The 26,386-nt window shown below is 44.6% G+C and overlaps 1 protein-coding gene and 1 non-coding gene across 8 annotated transcripts in view; both read right to left on the bottom strand.

Annotated features, from left to right (window-relative positions):
* Positions 1–26,386, bottom strand: part of STON2 (stonin 2) — a 184,864-nt gene that overhangs the window by 132,681 nt on the left and 25,797 nt on the right. For 6 of the 7 annotated variants that reach the window (XM_070797958.1, XM_070797957.1, XM_070797956.1 and 3 more), the window contains one exon: positions 3,506–3,784. In XM_070797958.1, the coding sequence (XP_070654059.1) occupies positions 3,506–3,593 (88 nt within the window). In that variant the 5' untranslated portion in view covers positions 3,594–3,784. Of the gene's footprint in view, positions 1–3,505; positions 3,785–16,132; positions 19,456–26,386 lie in introns of those variants that run through there. The other variant, XM_019969352.2, reaches the window with a different exon arrangement.
* Positions 25,486–25,558, bottom strand: TRNAW-CCA (transfer RNA tryptophan (anticodon CCA)). Its single transcript has one exon. It is a non-coding gene; the product is annotated as a tRNA-Trp (tRNA).

Here is a 26,386-nt window from a genome sequence, read left to right on the forward strand (position 1 = left end):
TCCAAGGAGACAAACTAGTCCATCCTAAAGGAAATCAACCCTGAATATTCATCGGAAGGACTGATGCTGAAGCTGAAGCTCCAATACTTTGGTCACCTGATGAGAAGAACTGACACATTGGAAGAATCCCTGATGCTAGGAAAAATTGAAGGCAGGAGGAGACAGAGGATGAGATGGCTGGATGGCATTACCGACTCTATGGAGATGAGTTTGAGCCAACTCTGGGAGAGAGTGAAGGACAGGGAAGCCTGGCATGCTGCAGTCCATGGGGTGCAAAGAGTCAGACATGACTTAGTGACGGAACAACAACAAAGGTTGTCCTAACAGTCTCCATGCAGGCTAAGACTGGGAGTCTGGTCTGGTTCACTATTCTTATCCTACCATCTACTTCAGTGTTTGTGGGGGGGGGGGGGTCACACACAAAAAATTGTTGTGAAGGCCAAGCAAGAAATAGAACTAGGTCAAATTGAAAAGCAAAAGGCAATAGGGATTGGTGGAGACTGTGGCTCAACAGGCAACCTTCTGTCTGGACTAAAAACACTCAAGTTCAAACTGTGTACAGTCCAGAGGACATTCATTTGTGGGCCACCACATGCAAACTCTCCACCAACGACTAGTTCAGTATGGCACAGAGACCCTTCCTCTAGCTTTGTTTCACTTTATTGGTCCTAGAACAGTTAACAGCCTTCAAATATTTGTTTTTAAATAATAGAATTGACCCCAATTGTGGTGGTGTTACACAAATCTATTCAGGTGTTAAAATTCATCAACTGTAGACTGAAAATGATCAATTTTACTGTATGAAAGCTTTGAAAAATAAATGTACTGATACGAAACTGCTTTCTCCCATCACTAGCCAAACTGGTCCACTCGAACGTAATCAAAGCCTTTAGATGAGAGCTGTCCCAAAGAAATAAAAAGCAGGCCACATACATAATTTTAAATTTTCCAGTTCAGTTCAGTTCAGTTGCTCAGTTGTGTCGGACTCTTTGCAACCCCATGAACCACAACACACCAGGCCTCCCTGTCCATCACCAACTACCGGAGTTCACCCAAACCCATGTCCATTGAGTCAGTGATGCCATCCATCTCATCCTCTGTAGTCCCCTACTCCTCCTGCCCTCAATCTTTCTCAGCATCAGGATCTTTTCAAATGAGTCAGCTCTTCTCATCAGGTGGCCAAATATTGGAGTTTCAGCTTCAACATCAGTCCCTCCAATGAACACCCAGGGCTGATCTCCTTTAGAATGGACTGGCTGGATCTCCTTGCAGTCCAAGGGACTCTCAAGAGTCTCCCCCAACACCACAGTTCAAAAGCATCAATTCTTTGGCGCTCAGCTTTTTTTATAGTCCAACTCTCACATACATGACTATTGGAAAAACCATAGCCTTAACTAGAGGGACCTTTGTTGGCAAAGTAATGTCTCTGCTTTTTAATATGCTGTCTAGGTTGGTCATAACTTTCCTTCCAAGGAGCAAGCATCTTTTAATTTCATGGCTGTAATCACCATCTGCAGTGATTTTGGAGCCCAGAAAAATAAAGTCAGCCACTGTTTCCACTGTTTTCCCATCTATTCCTAAATTTTAAAATTTTCCAGTAGCCACATTTAAAAAAGAAAAAGAAACAGGGGAAACTATTTTTAATAATGTATTTCAACTCAATTTGTTGAAAATGTACAATTCCAACATTTAAGTGATAAAAAATTGTTAATGAAACATTTAACTAGGTCCTTGGAATTTAGTGTGGATATTTCACATTTCTTGAAGTGACAGTGTTAGTCACTCAGTCATGTCCAACTCTTTTGACCCCATGGGCTGTAGCCCACCAAGCTCCTCTGTCAGTGGGATTTCCCCAGGCAAGAATACTGGAGTGGGCTGTCATTTCCTTCTCCAGAGGCTCTTCCTGACCCAGAGGTCAAATCCCGATCTCCTGCACTGCAGGTGGATTCTTTACCATCTGAGCCACTGGGAAAGCCCAGTTTATAGTGCATCTCAATTCAGACTAGCCGTGTTTTAAGGACTCCATAGTCACATGGCTAGCAAGCTGGACAGCGCACCTGTAGACCCTGCTTTCCAGGTGCTGTAAATGGAGCTGGGATGATTCAGGTGGCAGTAGCAGTGGCCATGGAACTGAACCAGCTGACAAGGCTCCGTAAAAAGCTCCTGCATCCTACCTTGATCTTCATCCTCGAGCACAGTTCCACAGAAGTCAACCTGGCCACCTTCACCATGATCACGAGTGACAATTACTGAGTTCTCTGCATTGCCCATCACTGTTGTAAGTGGTTTTTTTATATGTTAATCACTTAATCCTCACTGCCACCCTCAGGTCGGCACTGTGATTATCCATATTGCTCAGATGAACTATCACACAGAGAGGTAAACAAATCATCCACCCAATTATCCACATCCATGATGGAGCCAGGATTTCAGCCCAAGGGATCTGGTTCGAGTGCCTGTCACTCTTTTTGACAACTATCCTTTGAAAACTGAAACAATCCGAATGGCTGTGGAGAGTAATAACCAAAAAGACTGAGTGTAAAGTACTTGGTAAATAGGAAGTTTATATTCAGGGCTTCCCTGACAGCTCAGTTGGTAAGGAATCAGCCTGTACTACAGAAGACCCTGGTTCGATTCCTGGGTCATGAAGATCCCCTGGAGAAGGGATAGGCTACCCACTCCAGTATTCTTGGGCTTCCCTTGTGGCTCAGTTGGTAAAGAATCGGCCCACAATGCAGAAGACCTGGGTTCGATCCCTGAGTTGGGAAGATCCCCTGGAGAAGGGAAAGGCTACCCACTCCAGTATTCTGGCCTGGAGAATTCCATGGACTCTATATTCCATGGACTTGATAAATATGAAGTTTATGTTCATTGGAAGAAAGCAGCTAATACTTCTGGTTCTTCCAGGTCTTTGGGGGCTTCTGGTGTTTCCAGGTCTTTGTTTGGGAGCTCTGAGATTCCTCAGATGCTTCCTTTGAGCCTCTTAAGTGAAAAACATCTGCATCTAAGGAAGGTGATAAACTGACTTTTTCCTTATCAATATCCCACTGAGGACTTCCTCGTGGCACAATGGATAAGAATCTGCCTGTCAATGCAGAGGACACAGGTTTGATCCCCGGTCCGGGAAGACTCCACATGCCATGGAGCAACTAAGCCCGTGCACCAGCACTACTGAGCCAGCACTCGACAGCCTGCACACCACAGCTAACCAGCTTCTGTGCTGCAATTATGGAAGCCACACGCTCCGAGGGCCCATGCTCCACGGCAAGAGAAGACACCACAGTGCTAAACCCACACACTGCAGGCTGATTGAGAGAGTGGCCCCCGCTCGGCACACCTAGAAAAAGCCCATGCAAAGCAACCCAGACCTAGCACAGCCAAAAAAAATAAATAAATAAAATGTTAAATAAAAGATCCCCTGGAAAGAACACTCCAATAGAAGCCACAACACACAGGTGTGGTCCTTCGTTAATTTCTCCACATAGGCAATGAAAGCTCTCCTTACCCTCAGAAGGGACGGGAAAGAGTGGCTCCTCATTGAAGGAGACCCACTCGGACTGGTGGGTGGCGATCACATGGTCCAGGGTCGTCATGCTAGGAAGGTGCTGGGCATCTTCACACTGCAGGCCTCAGGCAGACCCCAGAGCGATGTCTGGGGCTGGGTGGGGGTCTGGGAGCACAGTGGAGTGGGCCTGGGGTCTGTCGTGGGGTCTCGCAGAGAGCAGCATGCAAAAGGCGGACAGAGTAGCTTCTCTTGCCTTTGGCTAATCTGCCAAGCAGAAATCTGTTTAAAAAAATAATAAAAATTAAAAGGGGATCACCATCACATTATAACCAGTCCACACAGATCTGGGCTTGCCACAGTGTCCACCAGAAGACCCGGGTCGTTTCCAACCTATTTCCCTTTCTCTGTCCCTGTCTTGCCCTCACTTCTCATGTAGAAATATCTTCCATGAGCACGGAGATCTCTGCATGTACCTTCATATCGGATTTACAAATGTTGTTGCCATTGTTCAGTTGCTCAGTCGTGTCCAGATCTTTGCGACCCCACAGACTGCAGCACGTCAGGACTCACTTTCCCTCACCGTCTCCCAGAGTTTGCCCAGATTCTTGTTCATTGCATCGGTGATGCCATCTGACCATCTCATCCTCTGACACCCTCTTCTCCTTCTGCCCTCAATCTTTCCCAGCATCAGGACAGATTTACAAATAATCACACACATTTTAGCAAACAGATTCTCAAATGTTCCCAATTACTATATTTTGAAAATAATTTTTATCTATAATACCATCATTGTAAAACTAATACCAGCATTTTTCAAAGAGCTTTCACTTTCCTTTACCAGATGGCAAAATAAAAGCACGTTCTTTCCTATTAAATCAGCGTGGTTTCTTGCCTTAGGCAGGTAGCTCTTTGCAAGCCTGATTTAAACCTTTGGCAGAAACCCAACCATCTCCAGATGGTATCTCTGAGCACAATTTACCAGTCAAGAAAAACAGAAATGGATTTATTTTGTTCATTTGGAGTACGGGGGTAGGGCATATTTGCTTTAGTGGAAAACATGAGTTAAAAAAAACACATTTGCATTCTAGGTCGATTTGAATTAGCATGTAAAAGGGTAGCCTGTACTCATGGTGCAATTATGTTCCACGGAAGGATACTTAATAGACTTCTAATATTGTTTGTACTATTAATGACTTTTTTTTTTTACAACTTCTTTTTTTTGAATTGGAGCGTAATTGCTTTAAAACTTTGTGTTGGTTTCTGCCATACAACAGTGTGAGTAAGTGCACACATGTCTCCATGAGCCTCCCTCCCACCACCCCCATTCCACCCCTCTAGGCCGTCACAGAGCACTGTGTGCTCAGCTCCGTGTTACACAGGCAACTCCCCCCAGCTATCTACGCTACATACAGTAATGCATATATTTCCATGCTACTCCCCCGATTCATCCCACCCTCTCCTCCCCCACTGCTCTCTTGTTTGTGTCTCTATTCCTGCCCTGCAAATAGGTTCATCTGTACCATTTCTGTAGACTCCATATATAAGCATTAACATATGATATTTGTTTTTCTCTTTTTGATTTACTTCACTCTGTATCACAGGCTCTAGGTTTATCCACCTCACTAAAACTCATTCAAATTCGTTCCTTTTGATGGCTGAGTAATATTTTATGGTATATGTGTACTCCAACTTCTTTATCCATTCATCTGTTGAAGGACACCTAGGTTGCTTTCATGTACTGGCTATTGCAAGCTGTGCTGCAGGGTGGTTTTATTCCTATTTTCTAAGGAATCTCCACACTGTTTTCCATAGTGGCTGTATCAATTTACATTCCCACTAATAGTGCAAGAGGGGAATCTAACTCTTGATCTTGCAATGAATTAGTAAAATCTGAAAATGCAAAATTAATGTAATTAATTAATCCCCAGAATTAATACAAAATTAATGTTTCCACATAAGAGTTACTATCCACCTTGAACAGTATCAGTTCTTATTAACTGGATACTCAATATCCATTTTAGTCTAGAACAATTTAACTCATAGCCTTCTAGCTGGTGCACGATAGAAAGAAAATGTTGAAATTTTACTACAGGTTATTACCTGCAGTAAATATTCTATGCTGAGGATAACCAGAACAGAAAAGTTTAATAGCTTTTGTATTTTTGGTAATTACAACAATTAATTTTGCTGCATGATACTTCCTAAAATTAAATAATGTTTCTTATAGAATCTATAATTTTCAGAAACCTATTTTCATACCATACTTTGATTCAATAGAACTGTAGTTGGGTAAGACAGGTTATTACCATAATTCTTTCACAGATGAAGAAATGTGGGCTGAGGGAAGGTAGGCGACTTATCCAAAGCTTCTGTTGTTTTGAGGCTTTTGTATGGTACGCTAAGATTCCTCAGATGTTGCCTCCAGGTTTCTAAGTGGAAGAACTCACATATCCTAGGATAGTGACATAGATTCTTCTTATTCCACAGTAAGAGACCACCAAAAATGAGTCAAGTAGAGGTCACCACAAGCAGGTGTGTTAGATGCTCCAAGCTAGAAAGTGACGGATGCAACACTTGAACCCAGGTCTTCTGATGCCAAATCACTCTGATCTTTGGGTCACAGCCACAGAGAAAAATACTGGAAAATATATATATAGACTATCCCCCAACTGAAGCACTCTAGAGACATCAATTCCAATGGAACTATAATGAAATGATTGGTAAAACTCCTCAGTGGACATCCGCGAGGGAATCCAAGCTGTGCAGAGAATTGAAAGTTCTCTTTCAAGTTCTTCTCCTAAGATCCTCACAAGTCATGGGACCAGACATGTGCAAAGAACCTGGAGAATGACTGCTCCAACCAGATCTCACCAGATAACCATGTAGAGCTCACAGACCCAAAGAGCTGAGTCTGGTGGGCTTCCTCCATAAGCCTCTCTCCAGCCCGTCAAATGCTAGCATCGCTCAGTGTGGTAATGGCTGCAGGCCAAGCTAAGACAGTAAAATTGAAGAGTCAGATTCCCTCTCTCCAACAACAGCAGCGTGTAAACTAGCTCCAACAACGAGCACCACAAAGCCACAGTGCAAATCCACATGCTGACACACGCGGCCTCATAGCTCAATGGGGAAAATACGCCGTCCATCCCGTGATGATGAATCCCGTGAAAGTCACGGATGAAAGTGGGTGGGTGAGGGGAAGCAGAGAAAGACAGGGAAAAGGGTGAAGATAATGGACAAAACAGCTAGAAATTTTAGAACTCAGAGATTTTAAAGACCAGTAGTCCAGCTTTCAACTTCTACAGATAAAAAACAGACAAACAAACAAAACAAAACAAAAAAAACAAAACTGAGGCCCAGGGAAGTCAGGCAGAACAACAACAGAGACTGAGATAGGCTGGGGAGTCCCACCATCTGGATTTGAATCACGTATAGTCTGTAAGCCTCAGCTCACCCCGGTGCAGCAAGAAAAACAAAACACAGCAATAGTGTAAGGATTAAGTAAGATATCAGACATCGAGTGTGTAGCACTAGTGCTAAAGAATGCTCTGTAACAATGGTGTGATCATAGCAGGTGAGTTTCCAGAAGGCTTACTGTGTGCCCCAGGCTCTAATGCAAACTCTTTAAAAATGCCAGCTATGGCCATCACTACGCTAGGTAAACGACTTGCACAATGGTTCACTGCTTACTAGTGGAAGTTTTGAGATCAGAAAGGAAAATTCGTGAAACCACCCCATTTCTGTCACTGACCCGTTCAGATTTTATAATGATTTCCCTTTTCAACTCCTTCTTACAGCAGTTCTCCCAGATGCTAAGTGGAGTCAAGCACAACACCCTCTTCCCAGATGCAAGCTCATTCTGGCTGAGAAACCAAGACACCTACTCAGAAGTATGAACAAAAGAGGAGCCCCCAAGATTTATCTCCCCTTTCTAGTCCATCCCAGATCCAGACTTGAGCTCGTTGCAGATCATGAGAAGTCTCAAGAAAGCCTGAGGGACAGCACTGAGTACCAGGAACACCCTATCCTAACCCTGTAAAATCGATTCTAGGTGTCTGCCACAATCCAGCCACATCTGGGGAACCCTGAGATGCCTGACCTTCAGGAGAGCTGGGCACCCCCAGAGGAACCTGATCACCGTGAGGCCACATTCAGACCGGAACTGGCTTCTCTGCAAAAACCTCACCCCATTTTTAGAACATGAATCATGAAGTGAGGCTTAGACTCACCACAAATGAGCGATGACTCACCATCAGCAACAGGGTTGACCAAGAGCCACTCAAAACCTCACTGAAGTTTCTGGGCTGCCATTGCAGAGAGAAGCTTATTCCTCAACTTCCCTAACAACACTCAAATGTGGGTGTGGAGAATACAGTTGATGGAGAAGATGAGGGCCTGAGAAACAGATCCGCCTTATGGCAACCTCTTACTATGCATTCATGAGCCCTAGGTGTCCAGAAATGTATTAGGCACTGAGATACTGAGAGATCAGGCAGCTCGCAATCTAGCTGTAGAGGTGAAGATGCTCAGAACAGCAAACACAACAAATCTGGGAGTAACTGCCTGCTGGAGGACACACCGGAAATGCTGCAAAAGTTTGGTCACAGAGAGATCTGCAAGGGCTAGAACCATCAGGGATTGAGCAGGACTTTGGATTTGAAAGATATCCTTGGCTGAAAGATATCAGGGTTTCCCTGGTGGCTCAGATGGTAAAGAATCCATCTGCAATTCAGGAGACCAAGATTTAATCCCTGGGTAGGGAAGATCCCCTGGAGACTAGGGAATGGCTACCCACTGCAGTCCTCTTGCCTGGAAAATTCCATGGACAGAGGAGCCTGGTGGGCTACAGTCCATGGGGTCACAAAGAGTCGGAGATAACTGAGCAACTAATACTTGCACTTTTTTCACTTGGCTCTGAACCACCAGAAGGAAAAAGTAAGGACACCCTTGGAACAAGGGTCAGCCTAAGTAAAAATTAAGAATCAGACCTTCGTGGGGCTTGTTTCTGGGCCAGTGAAGAAGTCAGTCTGATGACAACTGGGGAAATGTGGGGAGAAAGGACCGATGGATCTTAAATCTGAGAAGAAGATTTCAGGGGGCCATGGGAAGCTTACGAGTAGAGAGTGACTCAAGAAATGTGCTTTAGGGAGATGGACAAGCCTTCACTGAGCAGGAGTCTGGTGATGGATGCTACCAGCTGCACCTGGACCCCAGTGTGTCCCACAAAGCCGGGGGTCAGCATCATTGGGAACATGTACAGGGTACTGTGCAGGACCCCACTCTAGGGCCTGACAGTACCCGGGAGAATGAGAAAGCATCGGTAGACCCCAGTAGCTTACAGGAGGTTGTCATTAATGACAGTGATGTTAAAACAATAAACTTCCTGGTGGCTCAGAGGGCAAAGAATCTGCTTGCAATGTGGGAGATCCAGGTTCGATCCTTGGGTCAGGAAGATCCCCCAGAGAAGGGAATGGCCACCCACTCCAGTACTCTTGCCTGGAGAATCCCATGGACAGAGGAGCCTGGTGGGCTGCAGTCCATGGGGTCACAAAAAGTCAGACACGACTGAGCAACTCACATGTGTCTACAGGTTCTTTAACCTATTGTGACAAGTTAGCCATAAAACACTGACAGCACCCGGGCAGAGAGTTAGGCTGTTAAGAGACCATCCAGGGCTTGAGTGGTAGGTGGTCACGAGCTACATCTTAAATGAGAAGGGAGGGATCTAGCCAAATAAGCAGAGGGGCAAAGGCATTCAGGGAACAATAGGCAGAAATGGCATGTCCAGGTCACCATAAGTCAGGCTCTGTTCATCTGAAGAGGGTGGCACTGAGTTGAGTGCACTAGGAAAGGAGGGGCTGGAACAGTGACAGTCCTGAATTTCAGAGTTTGAACTCTTAAAACTACCTTTTCTGTTTCCACAGCCATTGCTGTGGTTCAGCCCCTCAGTCTCTCATTCAGACAATTACCAGTCTCTTATCTATCTCCTTCCCTGGTGGCTCAGCTGGTAAAGAATCCGCCTGCAATGCAGGAGACCTGGGTTCGATCTCTGGGTTGGGAAAATCCCCTGGAGAAGGGAAAGGCTGCCCACTCCAGTATTCTGGCCTGGAGAAATCCATGGACTGTGTAGTCCAGGGGGTTGCAGAGTCAGACACGACTGAGCGACTTTCACTTTATCTATCTCCCTGCCTTTAGCATCATCCCCTCTAAACCTGTGGTCCAACCTACTATGCCAGTGTGGTCTGCCTAAAACCTGAAAATGCCCACGCCAGAGCTCTGCTTAAAATTAAGTCCTCAGGGGCTCCCTTCGGGGAGCGAGCTCCGCCCGTGGCAAAGGTCATGAGGAAGGAGGCTTGGCATACGCAAAGGCGGGATCAAGCCTCAGGAGTTCCCCTGGAAATTCGCAAACATCTACCCCCCAAACCAGAGTCTGCCTACTTTCTGCTTTGTGCTTTCACCTACACCTCTGACTTTACGGGGGGCTGTCCCCCACTACCTCTCTCTGAAAAAAGAGTTAGCTTACAGCTCCAGTTAATAATTCCTGGGTGTGACAGTGTTTCAACCTACAAACTCCTTTGGAAGTCCTCTAGCCTGCCTGAATAGGTTTTTCCGGCCACATGTGATTGCTCAGAGCCTCCCAACTGTGAGAGGCATGAGATGTTCTAAACTGTCTAAATACAGATTCCTTTGAGCAGTTAAAAGATTGATTAGAAATTGTATTGGTGAAGGGCTTTTCACTTGTTGGGCCAATGTTTGCTGCTAAGTTTCCATATCCCTTACCTGCTGTGTCCCTGGCAGTGTATTGATTAATATAATTGGTGTAAGTAGTAGCTTTAATGTTTGTAACCTGGGACCCTTGAGTTAATTCTTTTTCTTGTTATAGCCCAGCACACCTTTGCTCTGTAGGAATGCAACTTTATCTAATGCTTTTGGAGGGTGGCGCTTGACTTATCACCTTTAGAGAAAAATAAGTTTTCTGAAGAAAGGGTCTTAAAATGTTAACAGGCCTCCGGGCCAGAAGATGATGCTAATCACCTAAGCTTTTGCATATGATAATTTTGCAGGAAGAAAGCCTGGCTTGCTGCATGACTCTACCCCTTCCCCCATTATCCTCTATGCATAACTTAAGGTATAAAGACTACTTTGGAAAATAAAGTGCGGGCCTTGTTCACTGAAACTTGGTCTCCCTATGTCGTTCTTTCTCTCACCTTCTGGCTGAATTATTCAGCCTCTTTTCTCCACTGAATTTCCTCACTGAGCTATCCTTATTTCAGCCTCTTTTCTTCACTGAATTTTCCTACTGAGCTATCCTTATACTATTACTCTTTATATCCTTGATTAACGTTTAATTAAGCAGTTGTTTCCTGATCCTCGCCGACGCCGCCCCGCTTCGAATTCCCTGGATCCACCGGGGCTGGACCCCGGCAGCTCCCCACAGCCAGAGAGTCCTTTCCCCCTTGTGTTAGCCAGAGTCCATTTCTGTTGCTTGCAGTGAAGAACTCTGATGTAGGGTACCCTTTCCCAACTCCCACTAATCCCACTGGTTCCTCATCACCCATGTCCTCTGCATGCTGACAGTATCTTACCTACACTTATTTACCAAATGATAATGAACTGGTTGGCTAGTGGGACTATCATGTCAATTAGCCTGTGAGGAAAGGGACTGGATTTTATTCTTGTGATGTCCTCCAACTCATAGACGAGGGTCTGGCGTTTAGTAAATGTTTATTGGGTAAATAGATGAATGAATGAACAGATGAACTTATCTTACCATGTAGTAGGTGGCCTCTTCAGGCCTTCTGAACTGGTAAATATCTTAGAAAGGTTAATTTAAACACTATGTGTAAGACAGATTGGGAAACAACCTGGATACAGAGCAACTTGTCCATTCTCCTTTCTCTTTGACCTAAAACTAGGCTATTCGATTCCAATACAGTAGCCACCAGACACGGATAACTATTAAAATGTGCTTAGACCAAACAGAGATGTTCTTCAGGTATAACATACACACCAGATTTCAAAAAATATAAAAATGTAAAAAATATCTATTTAATAATTTTTATATGGATTTCATGTTAAAGAGGTAATATTTTAGAATATACCAGGTTTAAAAATATGTTGTTAAAAATGAATTTCACCTGTTTAAGGTTTTTGAATGGGTCAATTAGAAAGTGTAAAACAGTACATATGCAGCCTACGCTATACTTCTGTTGGACAGAGCTGCTCCAAAACAGTCCGTTATTCATCTTTGTTTTTGAAGGATACTTGCACTAGACATGAAATTTGAGTATGACTTTTTTTTTTCTTCAGTATCTTGTCTTTTTGTCCCTGTTGTTCTGATGAGAAGTTTGGTTGTAATTCTTATTCTGTTATGAAATTTTTGTTTTTCGTTTTGAGCAATTAACTATTGTATGTCTAGATGTGGTTTTCTTATAACTCATCCTACTTGATGTGTAAGATTTTGAATATGTTTGCTAATAGTTTCATTAAATTTGGGGACATTATGCCACTATCTCTTCAGGTATGTTTTTCTCTATCTCTTCCTTCTCCTATTGATCTGTCTTCACGTCCACTCTCTCTTCTGTCATCTTCTGTTCTCCTCTTAAGCCCATCCTGTGAATTTTTCATCTCAATTATTCAACTTTTTCACTCTAAGATTTTCATTAGATTCTTTTATAGGTTCTACTCATCTGCTGAGATGCCTTTATATTCACTCATTCTAACAACATTTTTCTTTAGTTCTTTAAACTTTTTTATAATAGCTGCTTTAAAGGCTTTGACTGCCAAATCCAACATCTAGACCATTTGGAGATTACCGTCTATTGACAACTTTTTTTTTTCACTATGGGTAATATTTTCCTATTTCTTTGTATGCCTCTGTGATGAAAGACTGTCATGAAAGACTAAAGACATTCTGGATTTGATCTTCCTCTGCAGAATTAATTTCTGTGGGAGTCAAACTGTCTCCCCTTGATCTTGCATAGGCTTGGTCTTCCATTTCATTGGATGAATTTGTGTAAGGTCAGAAATGTTCCCCAGTTCCTCTAACTACTGCAGGACTCAACTTCCAAACTCAACTTCCCTTGCAATTTCCTTGATAGCTCTTGGCTCAGGGTAGATTTAAAGTAGGCCTTTAGTTCAGTTCAAAAGCTCAGTTGTGTCCGACTCTTTGCGACCCCATGAATCGCAGCACGCCAGGCCTCCCTGTCCATCACCAACTCCTGGAGTTCAACCAAATTCATGTCCATGGAGTCGGTGATGCCATCCGGCCATCTCATCCTCTGTCGTCCCCTTCTCCTCCTGCCCCCAATTCCTCCCAGCATCAGGGTCTTTTCAAATGAGTCAACTCTTCGCATGAGGTGGCCAAAGTACTGGAGTTTCAGCTTCAACATCAGTCCTTCCAGTGAACACCCAGAACTGATCTCCTTTAGGATGGACTGGTTGGATCACCTTGCAGTCCAAGGGACTCTCAAGAGTCTTCTCCAACACCACAGTTCAAAAGCATCAATTCTTCAGCTCTCAGCTTTCTTCACAGTCCAACTCTCACATCCATACATGACCACAGGAAAACCCATAGCCTTGACTAGACAGACCTTTGTTAGCAAAGTAATGTCTCTGCTTTTGAATATGCTGTCTAGGTTGGTCATAACTTTCCTTCCAAGGAGTAAGCGTCTTAATTTCATGGCTGCAATCACCATCTACAGTGATTTTGGAGCCCCCAAAAATTAAGTCTGACACTGTTTCCACTGTTTCCCCATCTATTTCCCATGAAGTGATGGGACCAGATGCCATGATCTTAGTTTTCTGAATGTTGAGCTTTAAGCCAACTTTTTCACTCTCCTCTTTCACTTTCATCAAGAGGTTCTTTAGTTCCTCTTCACTTTCTGCCATAAGAGTGGTGTCATCTGCATATCTTACCCTAGAGTAAATGTTTGCAAACTACAGTGATGACCCAAATCGAGCCCTCTGCCTTTGTTTAAAAAAAAAAAGTGATATTAAAACAAAACCATACCCATTCATTTACACATTATCTATGAATGCTTTTGCTCCATAACAGCAGAAGTGAGGAGCTGTGAGAGAGATTGAATGGCTCACAGGGCCTAAAATAATTACCATCTAGACCTTTATTTATTTATGTTTAATTACCAACTCCATTTGAAATCATAGCATTTGCCCCAAAGATACAGATTTCTTGTGACTTTTCTGGATGCTCAGGGTGTTATTAAGGCGGCCTTTCCACTGTGGCTGGGCTGCATCCCCAGTATCCCTCAGGATCGCTTGACCTTTGGTCTCTGTCTCATCCTCAACCCTGGAGGCACCACTTTTTGATAAGTCTTACACAGTTTTGGTACATAAATGTGCACATGAGCCTGGCCAAGGACTCCCTGGGTACACCAGACACACTTCTGTTCCCTCCTCGTGCCCCAGGCAGCCCTCTGCTCTCTAGAGCCCTGCCCTGTGAATTCCAGTTGCTTCCATTGCCCCAAACTCGAATCTGGGTTTGCTTAGCTCAGCAGGACTGCTGTGCTCAGCCAAGACTCTAGCATACTGTGCTGCACTCAGGAAATTCTTTCCCGGAAAACAGCGACGGGGAACCCTGGGCTCATCCCACGAGTTGCCCTTTGCTTAGTAGCATCGAACTGTCGTGCTTCCTGTTACCCAACACCTGAAAACAGGCCTGCGACACTTTGCTGGGTTTAGCGGTTGTTTACTGCAGAAGGACCAGTCAGCTAATCAGAGCAAGAAGTGGAAGTCCTCCTTGGAACAGTCTCTTACTAACGTGTTCATTTCTTTAAAAAAGGAAAGAGACTAGTTCAGATCATCTAAACTAGGGGGATTTTATACTGTCCTAGAAATAAAATTAGAAGTTTTATAGAACTTTTATAAGTCATGTGAAAAGGAAAGGAGGGTTTCATGCAGCTGTATGGATTAAATCCATCCCTTCAGAGCTGAGGGTTTCAGGTTTCAAGTGAAAGCTGCCCAGTCATGTCCTACTCTTTGCAACCCCATGGACTATCCAGTCCATGGAATTCTCTAGGCCAGAATACTGGAGTGGGTAGCCTTATCTCCTGGGGATCTTCCCAACCCAGGGATTGAACCCAGGTCTCCCATATTGCAGGTGGATTCTTTACCAGCTGAGTCACAAGGGAAGACCAAGAATACTGGAGTGAGTAGCCTATCCCTTCTCCAGTGGATCTTCCCAACCCAGGAATCAACCTGGGGTCTCCTGCATTGCAGGCAGGTTCTTTACCAACTGAGCTATCAGGGGAGCTGAGACAATGGTTTATTTTGTTAGGTTAGGTATGCGACATAGGAGCTTCCCAGATGGCGCTAGTGGTAAAGAATTTACCTGCCAACGCAGGAGATGTGCCTTCGATTCCTGGGTCCAGAAGATTCCCCTGGAGTGGGAAGTGGCAACCACTCCAGTATTATTGCCTAAGATGATTCCATGGACAGAAGAGCCTGGCGGGCTACAATTCATGAGGCCTCAAAGAGCTGGACTTGACCGAGCGACTGAACACACACATGCCACCTAACAACCTAACATAATTTATTTAAATCTGAGAATTTAGGACTTCCCTGGTGGTCCAGAGGTTAAGGATCCACCTGCCAATGCAGGGCACATGGGTTCGATCCCTGGTCAGGAAAGACTCCACATGTCGTGGGGCAGAGAACAAGAGAATGCAATGAAAACTCCATGTGCCTCAACTAGAGAGTAGCCCCCACTCACTGCAACTAAAGAAAGCCCACCCACAGCCACGAAGACCCACTGCAGACACGTACAAATAACTTTTTAAAAAATAAATAAGCAAATCTGAGAATTTAGTGATCTTCCTTCTATATCTCCTTGTCATATGTATTCAACTAGGCAGCTACTTTAAAAAATCTCTGCATCCACTTGTTGGGTTTTGAGGTTACTGGCAAATGCTATCCAGCCGGTTATTAGGGCTTCCTGCAGAAACATCTTAAACTAGATCCTGGTGCCAATTCCAAACCCCAAAGTAAAACCTCAACTTTTTCCTGATCAAGGAAAAGCAACTCAAAGTCAAAAGGAAAACTGGGAAGAAAGGAAAAATAAGACTGTAGGAATTCTTTGCATTTCTTTAGAACTTTCTTATAAAACTGGACATTCAACCAATTTACACCAAGCATCTAGTGTGTGTTCAGAATGGTGCTCAGAAGAGAGATGCAAAATAATATCAAGCATGGTTTTACACTCTGCAGCCTTTGTCACAGTGGGCTGCAGAAATCACAGAAGTTTAATCAGGAAGTTAAAGTAACAATGCTGCTTGCTTCATGAATTCTCAGAATAAACAGAAGCCTGGAAGGCCTGCCTATCCTGCACCAAAGACCCAAATCAGATTAAGGACTTGGAACATGGTTTCTTTTCCTTCTTCTCTCAAACTTTTTTCCTTTGTGAGAGAACAGAGTTCATGTTCACAGAACCTGAGCAGAGTTTACTGGAAAACACACACACACACACTCACTTTAATTAACAGATGCCTTGATATTCTTAAAAGCATAAAATAGGATGGCCCTGGTTGTTTGTTTTTCCTATCTTGCACCATTTTTTCTTTCATTCTTTCATTTAAATATCTCATTTTTTAAAAAATAAAAAGAGACTGATACCTCGTCTTCCATTGGAAACTGGTGAATAGAATGAATACCCCCGTCTCAAGTCACACATAAAGGAGAAAGAGCTCTAAAAGGAAGGAAGACAATAAATATTTCAACTATTTATTGTTGTTCAGTTGCTCAGTCGTGTCCGACTTTTAGTCAGTATGTATCCATGACTCTCCATAAACTCACTCCATCTACTTGTCTCTTTCAATCATGTACACCACAATCCACCAGCCCTAGATGTCAGTTTTTGCCCCACCTAAAGTCATATTATTTGTGTGTGTGTGTGTGTGTGTGTGTGTATACACACATGTATACAAATACATACACATATAAATGTATGTGTGTACATGCATATGTGTACCCCAAGATTATAATTATAAATATAAACAATTACAAAAATTGATTTTTCTTCAAAATAAACAACCTTGATGGCTGTGCTATCCAACAACTTCAAGGCTCCACATTCGGAGTCAAGGGTCGAAGTCACACTTGACTTCCACATTCGGAGTCAAGGGTTGAAGTCACACTTGACTTGCAAAACAGGTTGCCTCTGATCTTGGTGCATTCCTGAGGCAGTGACCCTGAATGGCATCCCTAGGCAGCTGAACAGTATGTCATGTTCAGTGAATGACCCTAGTAGGAGGTCAAGCTGTCAAGTTTGCAGAACACTTTCTAGCACCTTTAACTTTTGGAAGATGGCTTATTCCATCTTGTAAACCCATCTCAGCTTACTTCAGTTTTGTATCTGAAAGAGAGACACTAATATCCCCCTGTACGAAAGCAGGAAGTAGGCATGGGTAATTTCTTTTCATTTACATTTCGGATGTTCTATCCTGAGAGTGTCAGTTTCCTAGGAATCTTGAGGAGTCTGCGCATCCCAATGGCCACATTTCCTAAGCATAACCCTAAGATCTTCCAAGAAGCTTAACAAAATATTGTTATTATATTTCACTGAAACTGTCTTGGATTGTAAAATATATCAAATTTCAGAGATTATAACTATCAAAAATTGTCTATGAACATAAACAGTTCTTAGAATCCATGAAATACATTCTTATTTTTATGCTGGTGCTTTAGTCACTCAGTTGTGTCCAACTCTTTGCAACCCCATAGACTGTAGCCCACCAGGCTCCTCTGTCCATGGGGTTTCACAGACAAGAATACTGAAGTGGATTGCCATTTCCTCCTCCAGGGGATCATCCTAACCCAGGAATTGAACCCAGGTCTCTTGCACTGGCAGGCGGATTCTTTACCAACTGAGCCACCAGAGAAGCCTGATTTTCTTATACCAAATACTTACCGAAACCCACAATTAGCATATATTTACAGGGTGCAAAGAAGCTCATGGGTTATTTTGATCCATTTTTATAATAACACTGAGATAAGCAAAGCAGAAATTTCTCTCACTTGATAGATAAGGGAACTGGCTCAGAGAGGCTATGTGACTAACCTAAGGCCACACAGCTAACCATGGCATGACAGAGGTGGGACAGGATCACAAGCCTCTTACTCTAAGTTCTGTGCTTCCTCCCCTATGCCACATTCTGCCTTCCAGAAAATAGGTACCACAGACACGTTAGCTACGGTGTCAGCATCCATTTCCTCTTATCATCCGGCATTGGAGGAGAGGTCATTATCAGCATCACGGTAATTCTTATTCCTGCTTTCCCAGCCTCCCTTGAACCTAGGGGTGGCCGCTTGGCTAAGTTCTGGCCAATGAGACAGAAATGGAAGTACAGTCAGAAATAAAGCCCTGAGAAGCGTTTTCTGTCTTTGTTTTGCACTCCCAATGAAGGTAACAGGTAGTACTCACGCTGTCCTAATTGTGCTCATGTTCTCTTGATTACAGTCATGATGGCTGGAGCTACTAAACCACAAAGAAAGGCTCAGAGGGTCACAGAGTCATTGATCCTGATGTCACTGAGCCTTTGAACCAGTATCAATGATCACTCATCTCTGTATTTATTGTGATGTGAAAAAAAATTAAGTTATTAGAATCAAGTGTTCTGATACTTACAGGCAAATGCAATTCTAACTAATAAAACAGGGACAGGAAAAAAATGTGGCAAGCAAATTTCTACAGGAGACGCCTGTCATCTCCACACCCTGGTGTTACTATTGTGATTATGTCTTTGTGCATGACAAGGCAAAAGAGGAAGGGGGCGGCAGAGGATGAGATGGTTAGATAGCATCACTGACTCAATGGACATGAATTTGAGCAAACTCCGGGAGACAGTGAAGGACAGGGCACTCTGCAGTCCATGGGTTGCAAAGAGTAGGACACGACTTAGCAACTGAACAACAACGTAATTCATGGCAAAGGGAGTTTTGCAGATACAAGAATGTCACTAATCAGCTGACCTTAAGATAGGGTGACTATCCAAGAAACTTAACATAATCAATGAGCTCTTTAAAAGCAGCGAGTTTTCTCTGGTAGCAGAAGAGGAAGTCAGGGAGCGTCAAAGTGTGAAAAGAAGTTTCTCCACTGCTGAGACAGAGGCCACAGGGCAAGGACCTGAGGCAGCCTCTAGGAGCTGAGAGTGGGACCCAACTGAAAGCCAGCAACAAAAAGGAGACAACAATCCTATGACCACAAACAGCTGAATTCTCCCAACAGCAGGCATCAGCTCGGAGGAGATTCTGAGTTCCAGATGAGAACTCAGTGGCCAACCCTTGATTTCAGCCTGTCATACACTGAGCAGAGAATCTACCCAGGCTGGGCCAGCACTGTGGTTTAAAAATGGGAGAACTTATTCCAAAAAGATCTCAAAATTTTAGAGCCTGGACATAAATTCTTCAGAAAATTTCCCAATATAGATTGGAGACTGAATTTCAACAAAAATCAACATCACCCATAGTACAGAGTAAATTAAACAACAACACAATAGCAAAAGATTCAATTCCACTAAGTTTTATTTATAGCACTTTGAAAAATATTATGTCGATTTCTCTCTCCAGAAGGTTTAATTTCAAGAAACTCTACTTAATACACTGTGGTGACCTAAATGGAAAGGAAATCCAAGAAAGAGGGGACATACGCATCTGTATCGTTGATTCATTTTACTATACAGTGGAAATTAACACAACATTGTAAAGCAACTATACTCCAATAAAAATTAACTTAAAAACCAGAAAACTTGATTTCTTTTTCTGCCTTCCTTACTTCAGTTCAGTTGCTCAGTCGTGTCCGACTCCTTGCGACCCCATGAATTGCAGCACGCCAGGCCTCCCTGTCCATCACCAACTCCTGAGTTCACTCAAACTCATGTCCATCGAGTCGGTGATGCCATCCAGCCATCTCATCCTCTGTTGTCCCCTTCTCCTCCTGCCCCCAATCCCTCCCAGCACCAGAGTCTTTTCCAATGAGTCAACTCTTCGAATGAGGTGGCCAAAGTATTGGAGTTTCAGCTTTAGCATCATTCCTTCCAAAGAACACCCAGGACTGATCTCCTTTAGAATGGATTCATTGGATCTCCCTGCAGTCCAAGGGACTCAAGAGTCTTCCCCGACACCACAGTTCAAAAGCATCAATTCTTCAGTGCTCAGCTTTCTTCACAGTCCAACTCTCACATCCATACATGACTACTGGAAAAACCATAGCCTTGACTAGACGGACCTTTGTTGGCAAAGTAATGTCTCTGCTTTTGAATATGCTATCTAGGTTGGTCATAACTTTCCTTCCAAGGAGTAAGCGTCTTTTAATTTCATGGCTGTAATCACCATCTGCAGTGATTTTGGAGCCCCAAAAAATAAAGTCTGACACTGTTTCCACTGTTTCCCCATCTATTTCCCATGAAGTGATGGGACCAGATGCCATGATCTTAGTTTCTTGCTTACTTAGGTCACTGCAAAGTTAGCTTGTCTTTTTAGAGACATGGAGCGAGGCTAGAAGGGTGCTCATTTTCAGGGTAAAAAGTTAAAACAATTTTGGGTACCTTTCCTTTGAACAGCAGGAATCCACGAACATTCAACCAGTTTTCTAAAGCAAGAATGATAATATCATGCCCATGAGTCTTCAGGGAGGGATGTGAGCACTTTGGAAGGTGGTAGAGGTGGGATGTGGAGAAGGCAATGGCACCCCACTCCAGTACTCTTGCCTGGAAAATCCCATGACAGAGGAGCCTGGTAGGCTGCAGTCCATGGGGTCACAAAGAGTTAGACATGACTGAAGCAACTTCACTTTCACTTTCATGCATTGGAGAAGGAAACGGCAACCCACTCTAGTGTTCTTGCCTGGAGAATCCCAGGGACGGCAGAGCCTGGTGGGCTGCAGTCTATGGGGTCGCACAGAGTTGGACACGACTGAAGTGACTTAGCAGCAGAGGTGGGATGAAGGAAGAGGGAGCAAAAAGGAAGGAAAGGAAAAGCAGAACCAATTGTGGAATCTCCACCCAAACATCATAAAAAAAATAGGCTATGTCTTAATTCATTCAAAAAAATTGTTAGTAAAGACCTGCTAGATATTCAGGATATAAAATAGATACAAACCCTGCCTTCAAAGGGTTTCTATCCAAAAGCAGAAAATAGCAATGGGACAAAGCAACTATAAACAAGTAAGAACACCTGCAAGTCAATAAAGGGTTTAGAAAAGGAATAACAAGGGGCCTTTACAACACATAGGGTGACAGGAGCTCTCTCCCAAGAGGTTACATTGACTACTACCTAAAGGATGACAAGCAGGAGAATGTATTCATGGTAGAAGGAGCCAAAGACACAAAGAGTCTGAGACGGGAAGAAAGTTAACGAGAAAGAACTTGAACTGAGTGGGCTTCCTTGGGAGCTCCGGGGTAAAGAATCTGCCTGCTACCGCAGGAGACACAGGTTTGATCCCTGATCCGGGAAGATCCCACGTGCTGTGAAGCAACTAAGCCCATGCGCCTCAACTACTGAGACTGTGCTATAGAGCCAGGAGCCACAACTACTGAAGCCTTCGCATCCCAGAGCCCACGGTCTGCAACAAGAGAAGCCCGCACATGGCAACCAGAGAGTAGCCTCTGCTCGGCGCAACTAGAGAAAAACCCACACAGCAACAAAGACCCACACAGCCAAAAATAAATAAAATCATTAAAAAAAAAACACTTGAATTGAGTATAGAGGGAACCAGGAGGATGTGGCATGGGATAAAGTTGCAAAGCCAGTTCACTTTATGAACTATGTAAATACAGGGTCTTATGAGCCAGATTTGGAGAAGGAAATGTCAACCCACTCCAGTACTCTTGCCTAGAGAATCCTGCAGACAGAGGGGTCTGGTGGGCTGCTGTCCACGGGGTTGCACAGAGTCAGACATGACCGAAGCGCCTTAGCATGCATGCATGCTTTGGAGAAGGAAATGGCAACCCACTCCAGTCTTCTTGCCTGGAGAATCCCAGGGACAGAAGAGCCTGGTGGGTGGCCGTCTATGGGGTCGCACAGAGTCGGACATGACTAAAGCAACTTAGCAGCTGCAGAAGCATGAGCCAGATTTAGACAGTTAGATTTTATTCTGAGCACAATGAAATGTTAATGAAGAACTTAAAGAAGAATAACAAAGTTCAATTTGCAGTTTCAGACTTGAGTGGAGAGCAGATTGGAAGATGAAAGAGTGGAAGCAAAGAGAACAATTAGGAAGCTACTATCATAGCTGAGACAAAAGACAGTGAAAGCACTCAAACATCCGTCAACAGACGAATGGACAAACAAACGCGGTAGATCATACAAGACAGTACAATGGAATATTAGCAAGGCTTGAACGGGAATGAAATTCTGACACGTGCTAAAACAGGGATGAACCTTGAGGACATGTGCTAAGTGAAAGAAGCCTGTCACAAAAGGACAAACACGGCATTATTCCACTTATGGGAGGGAATCAAGAGTCGTCAGATTCACAGCAACAAAAAGTAGGATGGTGGTTGCCAGGGCCTGCAGGGAGGTGGGGAGAACGGGAGTTATCATTTTAACATGTCCAGAGTCTCCGTTTTGAAAGATGAGAAGAGTTCAGGAGATGAATGGTGGTGATGATTGCGTAGCAATGTGAATGCCGAATGCCACAGAACAATACAATACACTTAAAAATAATTTAAACAGTAAATTTTCGTATTTATATTTTAACACCATGACATTCCATCCAAGCCCTCAGACTTGGTGACAATTCCAAATGGACAGAAAAGGGAAGGGAGCCCAAGGAGAGTTGCCACACAGTTAGGGAGAGCTGTTCCTCAGTACAAGGGCACTCTACATCTGACTACTCAGAAACTGGTTGGAAATGGGGCTTTTCTCTATGAGATTCTTCTAATCTCAGGCTTGGGGTTAGGGTGAAAAGAAAGAAAATGCCGCTAAACAACTCCATAAATATAGAAACGAATGTCCCTGGTGAAAACTCTATTATCAGGAGAGGGGCCAGTACCAGGCATATCATAACAAGGGGAGGAATTTCCTGAAACCACAGACAATTTTACAATGCTGAAAAAATTTTAAGCAAGACAATGTGGGTGAGAGTGCTCTGTAGACTGCAAAGTAACCTCAGCATATCATTGTCAATCTAGCTGCAGAATGGGGAAAGGAAGAGGGGCCCAGAAAACCAAGTCAGAGGCTTTGCAGACTCTCCTGGGGCCACCAACCATCCGTCCCTCCTGGCTGATCAGGGAAGCAAAGGCGCAGGGGAGGGGAGCAGCTGGGGGCTCTTGCTAACAGTGAGGCCCACAGACCTGTCTTCCACCTCCTCACCTGGGCCCAAGCACTACGCATGTGCAGGCTCACCCTTGTCATCCCACCGATGACCTCCCACCGTCCTTCCGAGGGAGGTACTGTTGGTATTAACACCATTTCTGAGATGACAAAAGCTGAGGCCAGAGAGGTTACATAACCTGCTCAAGGCCAAAGAGCTATGAGATAGACGTAGGTGCTGGGGTCCCAACAAAAACCTGCTCCGACTTCCAGACTTTTCTAAGACCATTCACCAACTCATTCAACCAATCAACCAATGAGGAATACCAGCTTACAGTGATTCATGTATATAATGGAATACTACTCAGCCATAAAAAAGGAACAAAATTGGGTCATTTGGAGTAATGTTGATGAACTGAGAGTCTGTCATACAGAGTGAAGCGAGTAAGAAAGAGAAAAACAAATATTGTCCATGCATCTTTAAAAATGGTACTGATGAATCTATTTGCAGGGCAAGAATAGAGATGCAGATATGGAGGATGGACATATGGACACAGGGCGGAAGGGGAGGGTGGGATAAATTGGGAGGGTAGCACTGGCATCGATACACTGCCACGTGTCAAACAGATAGCTTGAGGGAAGCTGCTGTGTAGAACAGAGAGCTTATCGAGGTGCTGTGAGGACCTAGAGGATGGGATGGGGCAGGGAAGGGAGGGCCGCGAGGGAGGGGTTATATGTATGTAAATATAGCTGATTCAGGTCGTACAGTGGAAACTAACACGACACTGTAAAGCAATTAGCCTCCAATTTGAAAAGAAAAGACAGCTGATAGTGTTCCCAGTCCTGGCTCTGTTCTAGAAGTTACCAACAGAGAAGCAGATAACACAGAATGCAGAAAGGCCAATTAGTCAACGGCCTCATACTCATGAAGGACTTTCAGTTCAGTTCAGTTGCTCTGCTGCTGCTGCTGCTGCTGCTGCTGCTAAGTTGCTTAAGTCGTGTCCGACTCTGTGTGACCCCATAGACGGCAGCCCATCAGGCTCCCCCATCCCTGGGATTTTCCAGGCAAGAACATTGGAGTGGGTTGCCATTTCAGTTGCTCAGTCGTATCCAACTCTCCGCGACCTCGTGGACCACAGCACGCCAGGCCTCCCTGTCCATCACCAACTCCCAGAGTTTACTCAAACTCATGTCCATTGAGTCGGTGATACCATCCAACCATCTCATCCTCTGAAGGATTTTAAATATTATTAAAAAGGAAAGAAAGTACGTTTAGTCACAGAAATACACAGAAAGGATTGAGAGATGTGCCTCCTACAACCTTAAATTCAAAGTTCCATTTACCATGCAACCCTTCACAGAGAGGTTGATGAGTGTCACAGCTCCTATAATTACCTTGTATGTACCAAAATTAGATTATATTGGGGGTTTCTATGTGCTTGAGGAGACATTAAACATGTGACTTTGGTTAAATGCAAATACACACAAAAATACCTAATACTCTTCTAACCCTGTCTTAGAACCTTTTCGGTCTTTACCGGGAACCTCAGAAAAAGGAAGAATAGAAGTCTTTCTCCACCACCTCGAAGAGGCCATGAACTTGAAATGACAACAGGGGTTACTGGGGACGATGACCAAAGGTTGCAGGGGTGGGGTGGGAGGGTCACTCAGGGAGGCTTCCTGGAAGAGGCTATATCTAACCAGGGTCTTAGGAAGACGGCTAGCAGAAATTCTGCACTCAGGCGGGCCACCCTCACCCCACTGTCAACTGCAATCAAGGGCACGTCTCTTATTAAACTCTCTAAACCTGAATTTCACTGAACAGCTTCAGAGATTCCTGTAAGGACGAAAAACGCTGCCTGTCAGACTTCCAGCACAGCCAATACGAAGAGCCCCACTGCTCCACGAGTGTTATCTAGCTCCATGGCGACTTCCACTAATAAAGGGGGAGTAGGAGTCAGCCTGCTAAAGAAACACGGCACAAACTTGCTGATGGCGTTCCTGCAGTCATGGAGTTCAGGAAGTGAAAGTGGAGGAAGGGGCAGATCTTAGAAATTTGGGAAGAAAGGGAAGCCAGTGGTGTGAGCTTCAGCCTGAGACAGGAAACGGCCAGCTCAGCTGCATGGCAGGCAGCGGGGAGGTCTAGAGAGTGAAGGGGCTGCAGGCGGAACCCCGTGCGTGGTCACCTACCTGAGCGGAGTCGCGGACTATGCACAGGGGCAGAAGTGGGCCCTGCGCTGTCGCCCACCTCTTTGCGGAACCCCGTGCGTGGTCACCTATGTGAGCGGAGTCGCGGACTATGCACAGGGGCAGAAGTGGGCCCTACGCTGTCGCCCACCTCTTTGGACCCGACGGAAACTCTGGCTAAAGGAGCCCAGCTGTGTCGAGGGAAAGTGGGACTATCACAGTTTACAGCACAGCTTCAGGAACTTGCCTTTTAGAAATTCCTGCCAGTGGTCCCTACACCAAGAATAAGAAGGACTGGAGGAAACAGCACTTGGCCACAGATCTCAAGTTTGGTGGCTCTGTAATAAAGCAAGCTCGGTATGGATTTGTGTAGACAAGCACAGGACTTTACTCGCCCAGGTAGACGACAAACAGAAAAACGATGACCCTATATTGCCTTCTTGCGCTGAAATGAAACTTTCCTCCTGGGCTGAACTGCCAACTCTTTAAAAAAAATTTTTTTTGGCCATGTGCAGCATGCGGTGTCTTAGATCCCTGACCAGGGATCGAACCCAGGCCCTCTGCGTTGGAAGCATGGAGTCTTCACCACTGGACCACCAGGGAAGACTCTGCTGCTTCTTGGTTAGTCTTTCCATTGCAGTGGTCAGAATCCCTCCCGCTCAGAAGCCCTCCCACCTGACACCCGCCCAGTGCCGTGCTGCACAGCTCTGGGTGGCACCATTAACATACCATGCAAAGAGGACACGTCCCCTGACCTGAGTGCTGCCCTACAGGTACAAAGTCCAGCAGCCCTGAGACAGTGCACGTCCTCCCAGCCCACCATCCACACTTTAAAAAAAAAAGAAAGGCAAAGTCAAACGTTCAGGAGAAAATTGCACCGGAAAACCAGATGAAAGTGACTGCCTATGGCCATAGGAATCCCTGGGCTCATTCCTCACTCTCCAGAATAAAAACAGCAACAGTGATAGGAAGTAACAATCAAGCCTGGGTAATGAGGGGAATGGGCTTCCCAGGTGGCTCAGTGGTAAAGAATCCACCTGCAATGCAGGAAACGGGAGTTTGATCCTCGGTCTGGGAAGATCCCCTGGAGAAGGAAAGGGCAACTCACTCCATTGTATTCTTGCCTGGAAAAATCCATGGACAAAAGAGTGAGCTACAGTCCACGGGTTGCAAAGAGTTAGACAGGACTTAGCGACTGAACAACAGTTAGGAGAATGGCAGTTGAACTGAGGGCAGAAGTGAATAGCTTAAGGAAATTAGAAGTACAGAATTAATTTGGAGTGATTTGCCACCCACTACAGTATTCTTGCCTGGAGAATCCCAGGGACGGGGGAGCCTGGTGGGCTGCTGTCTATGGGGTTGCACAGAGTCGGACATGACTGAAGCAACTTAGCAGCAGCAGCAGAATATGTCACGATTCAAGGCCTGTGA

Source organism: Bos indicus, chromosome 10 (assembly GCF_029378745.1).
Source record: "Bos indicus isolate NIAB-ARS_2022 breed Sahiwal x Tharparkar chromosome 10, NIAB-ARS_B.indTharparkar_mat_pri_1.0, whole genome shotgun sequence".
Classification (NCBI taxonomy): Eukaryota; Metazoa; Chordata; class Mammalia; order Artiodactyla; family Bovidae; genus Bos; species Bos indicus.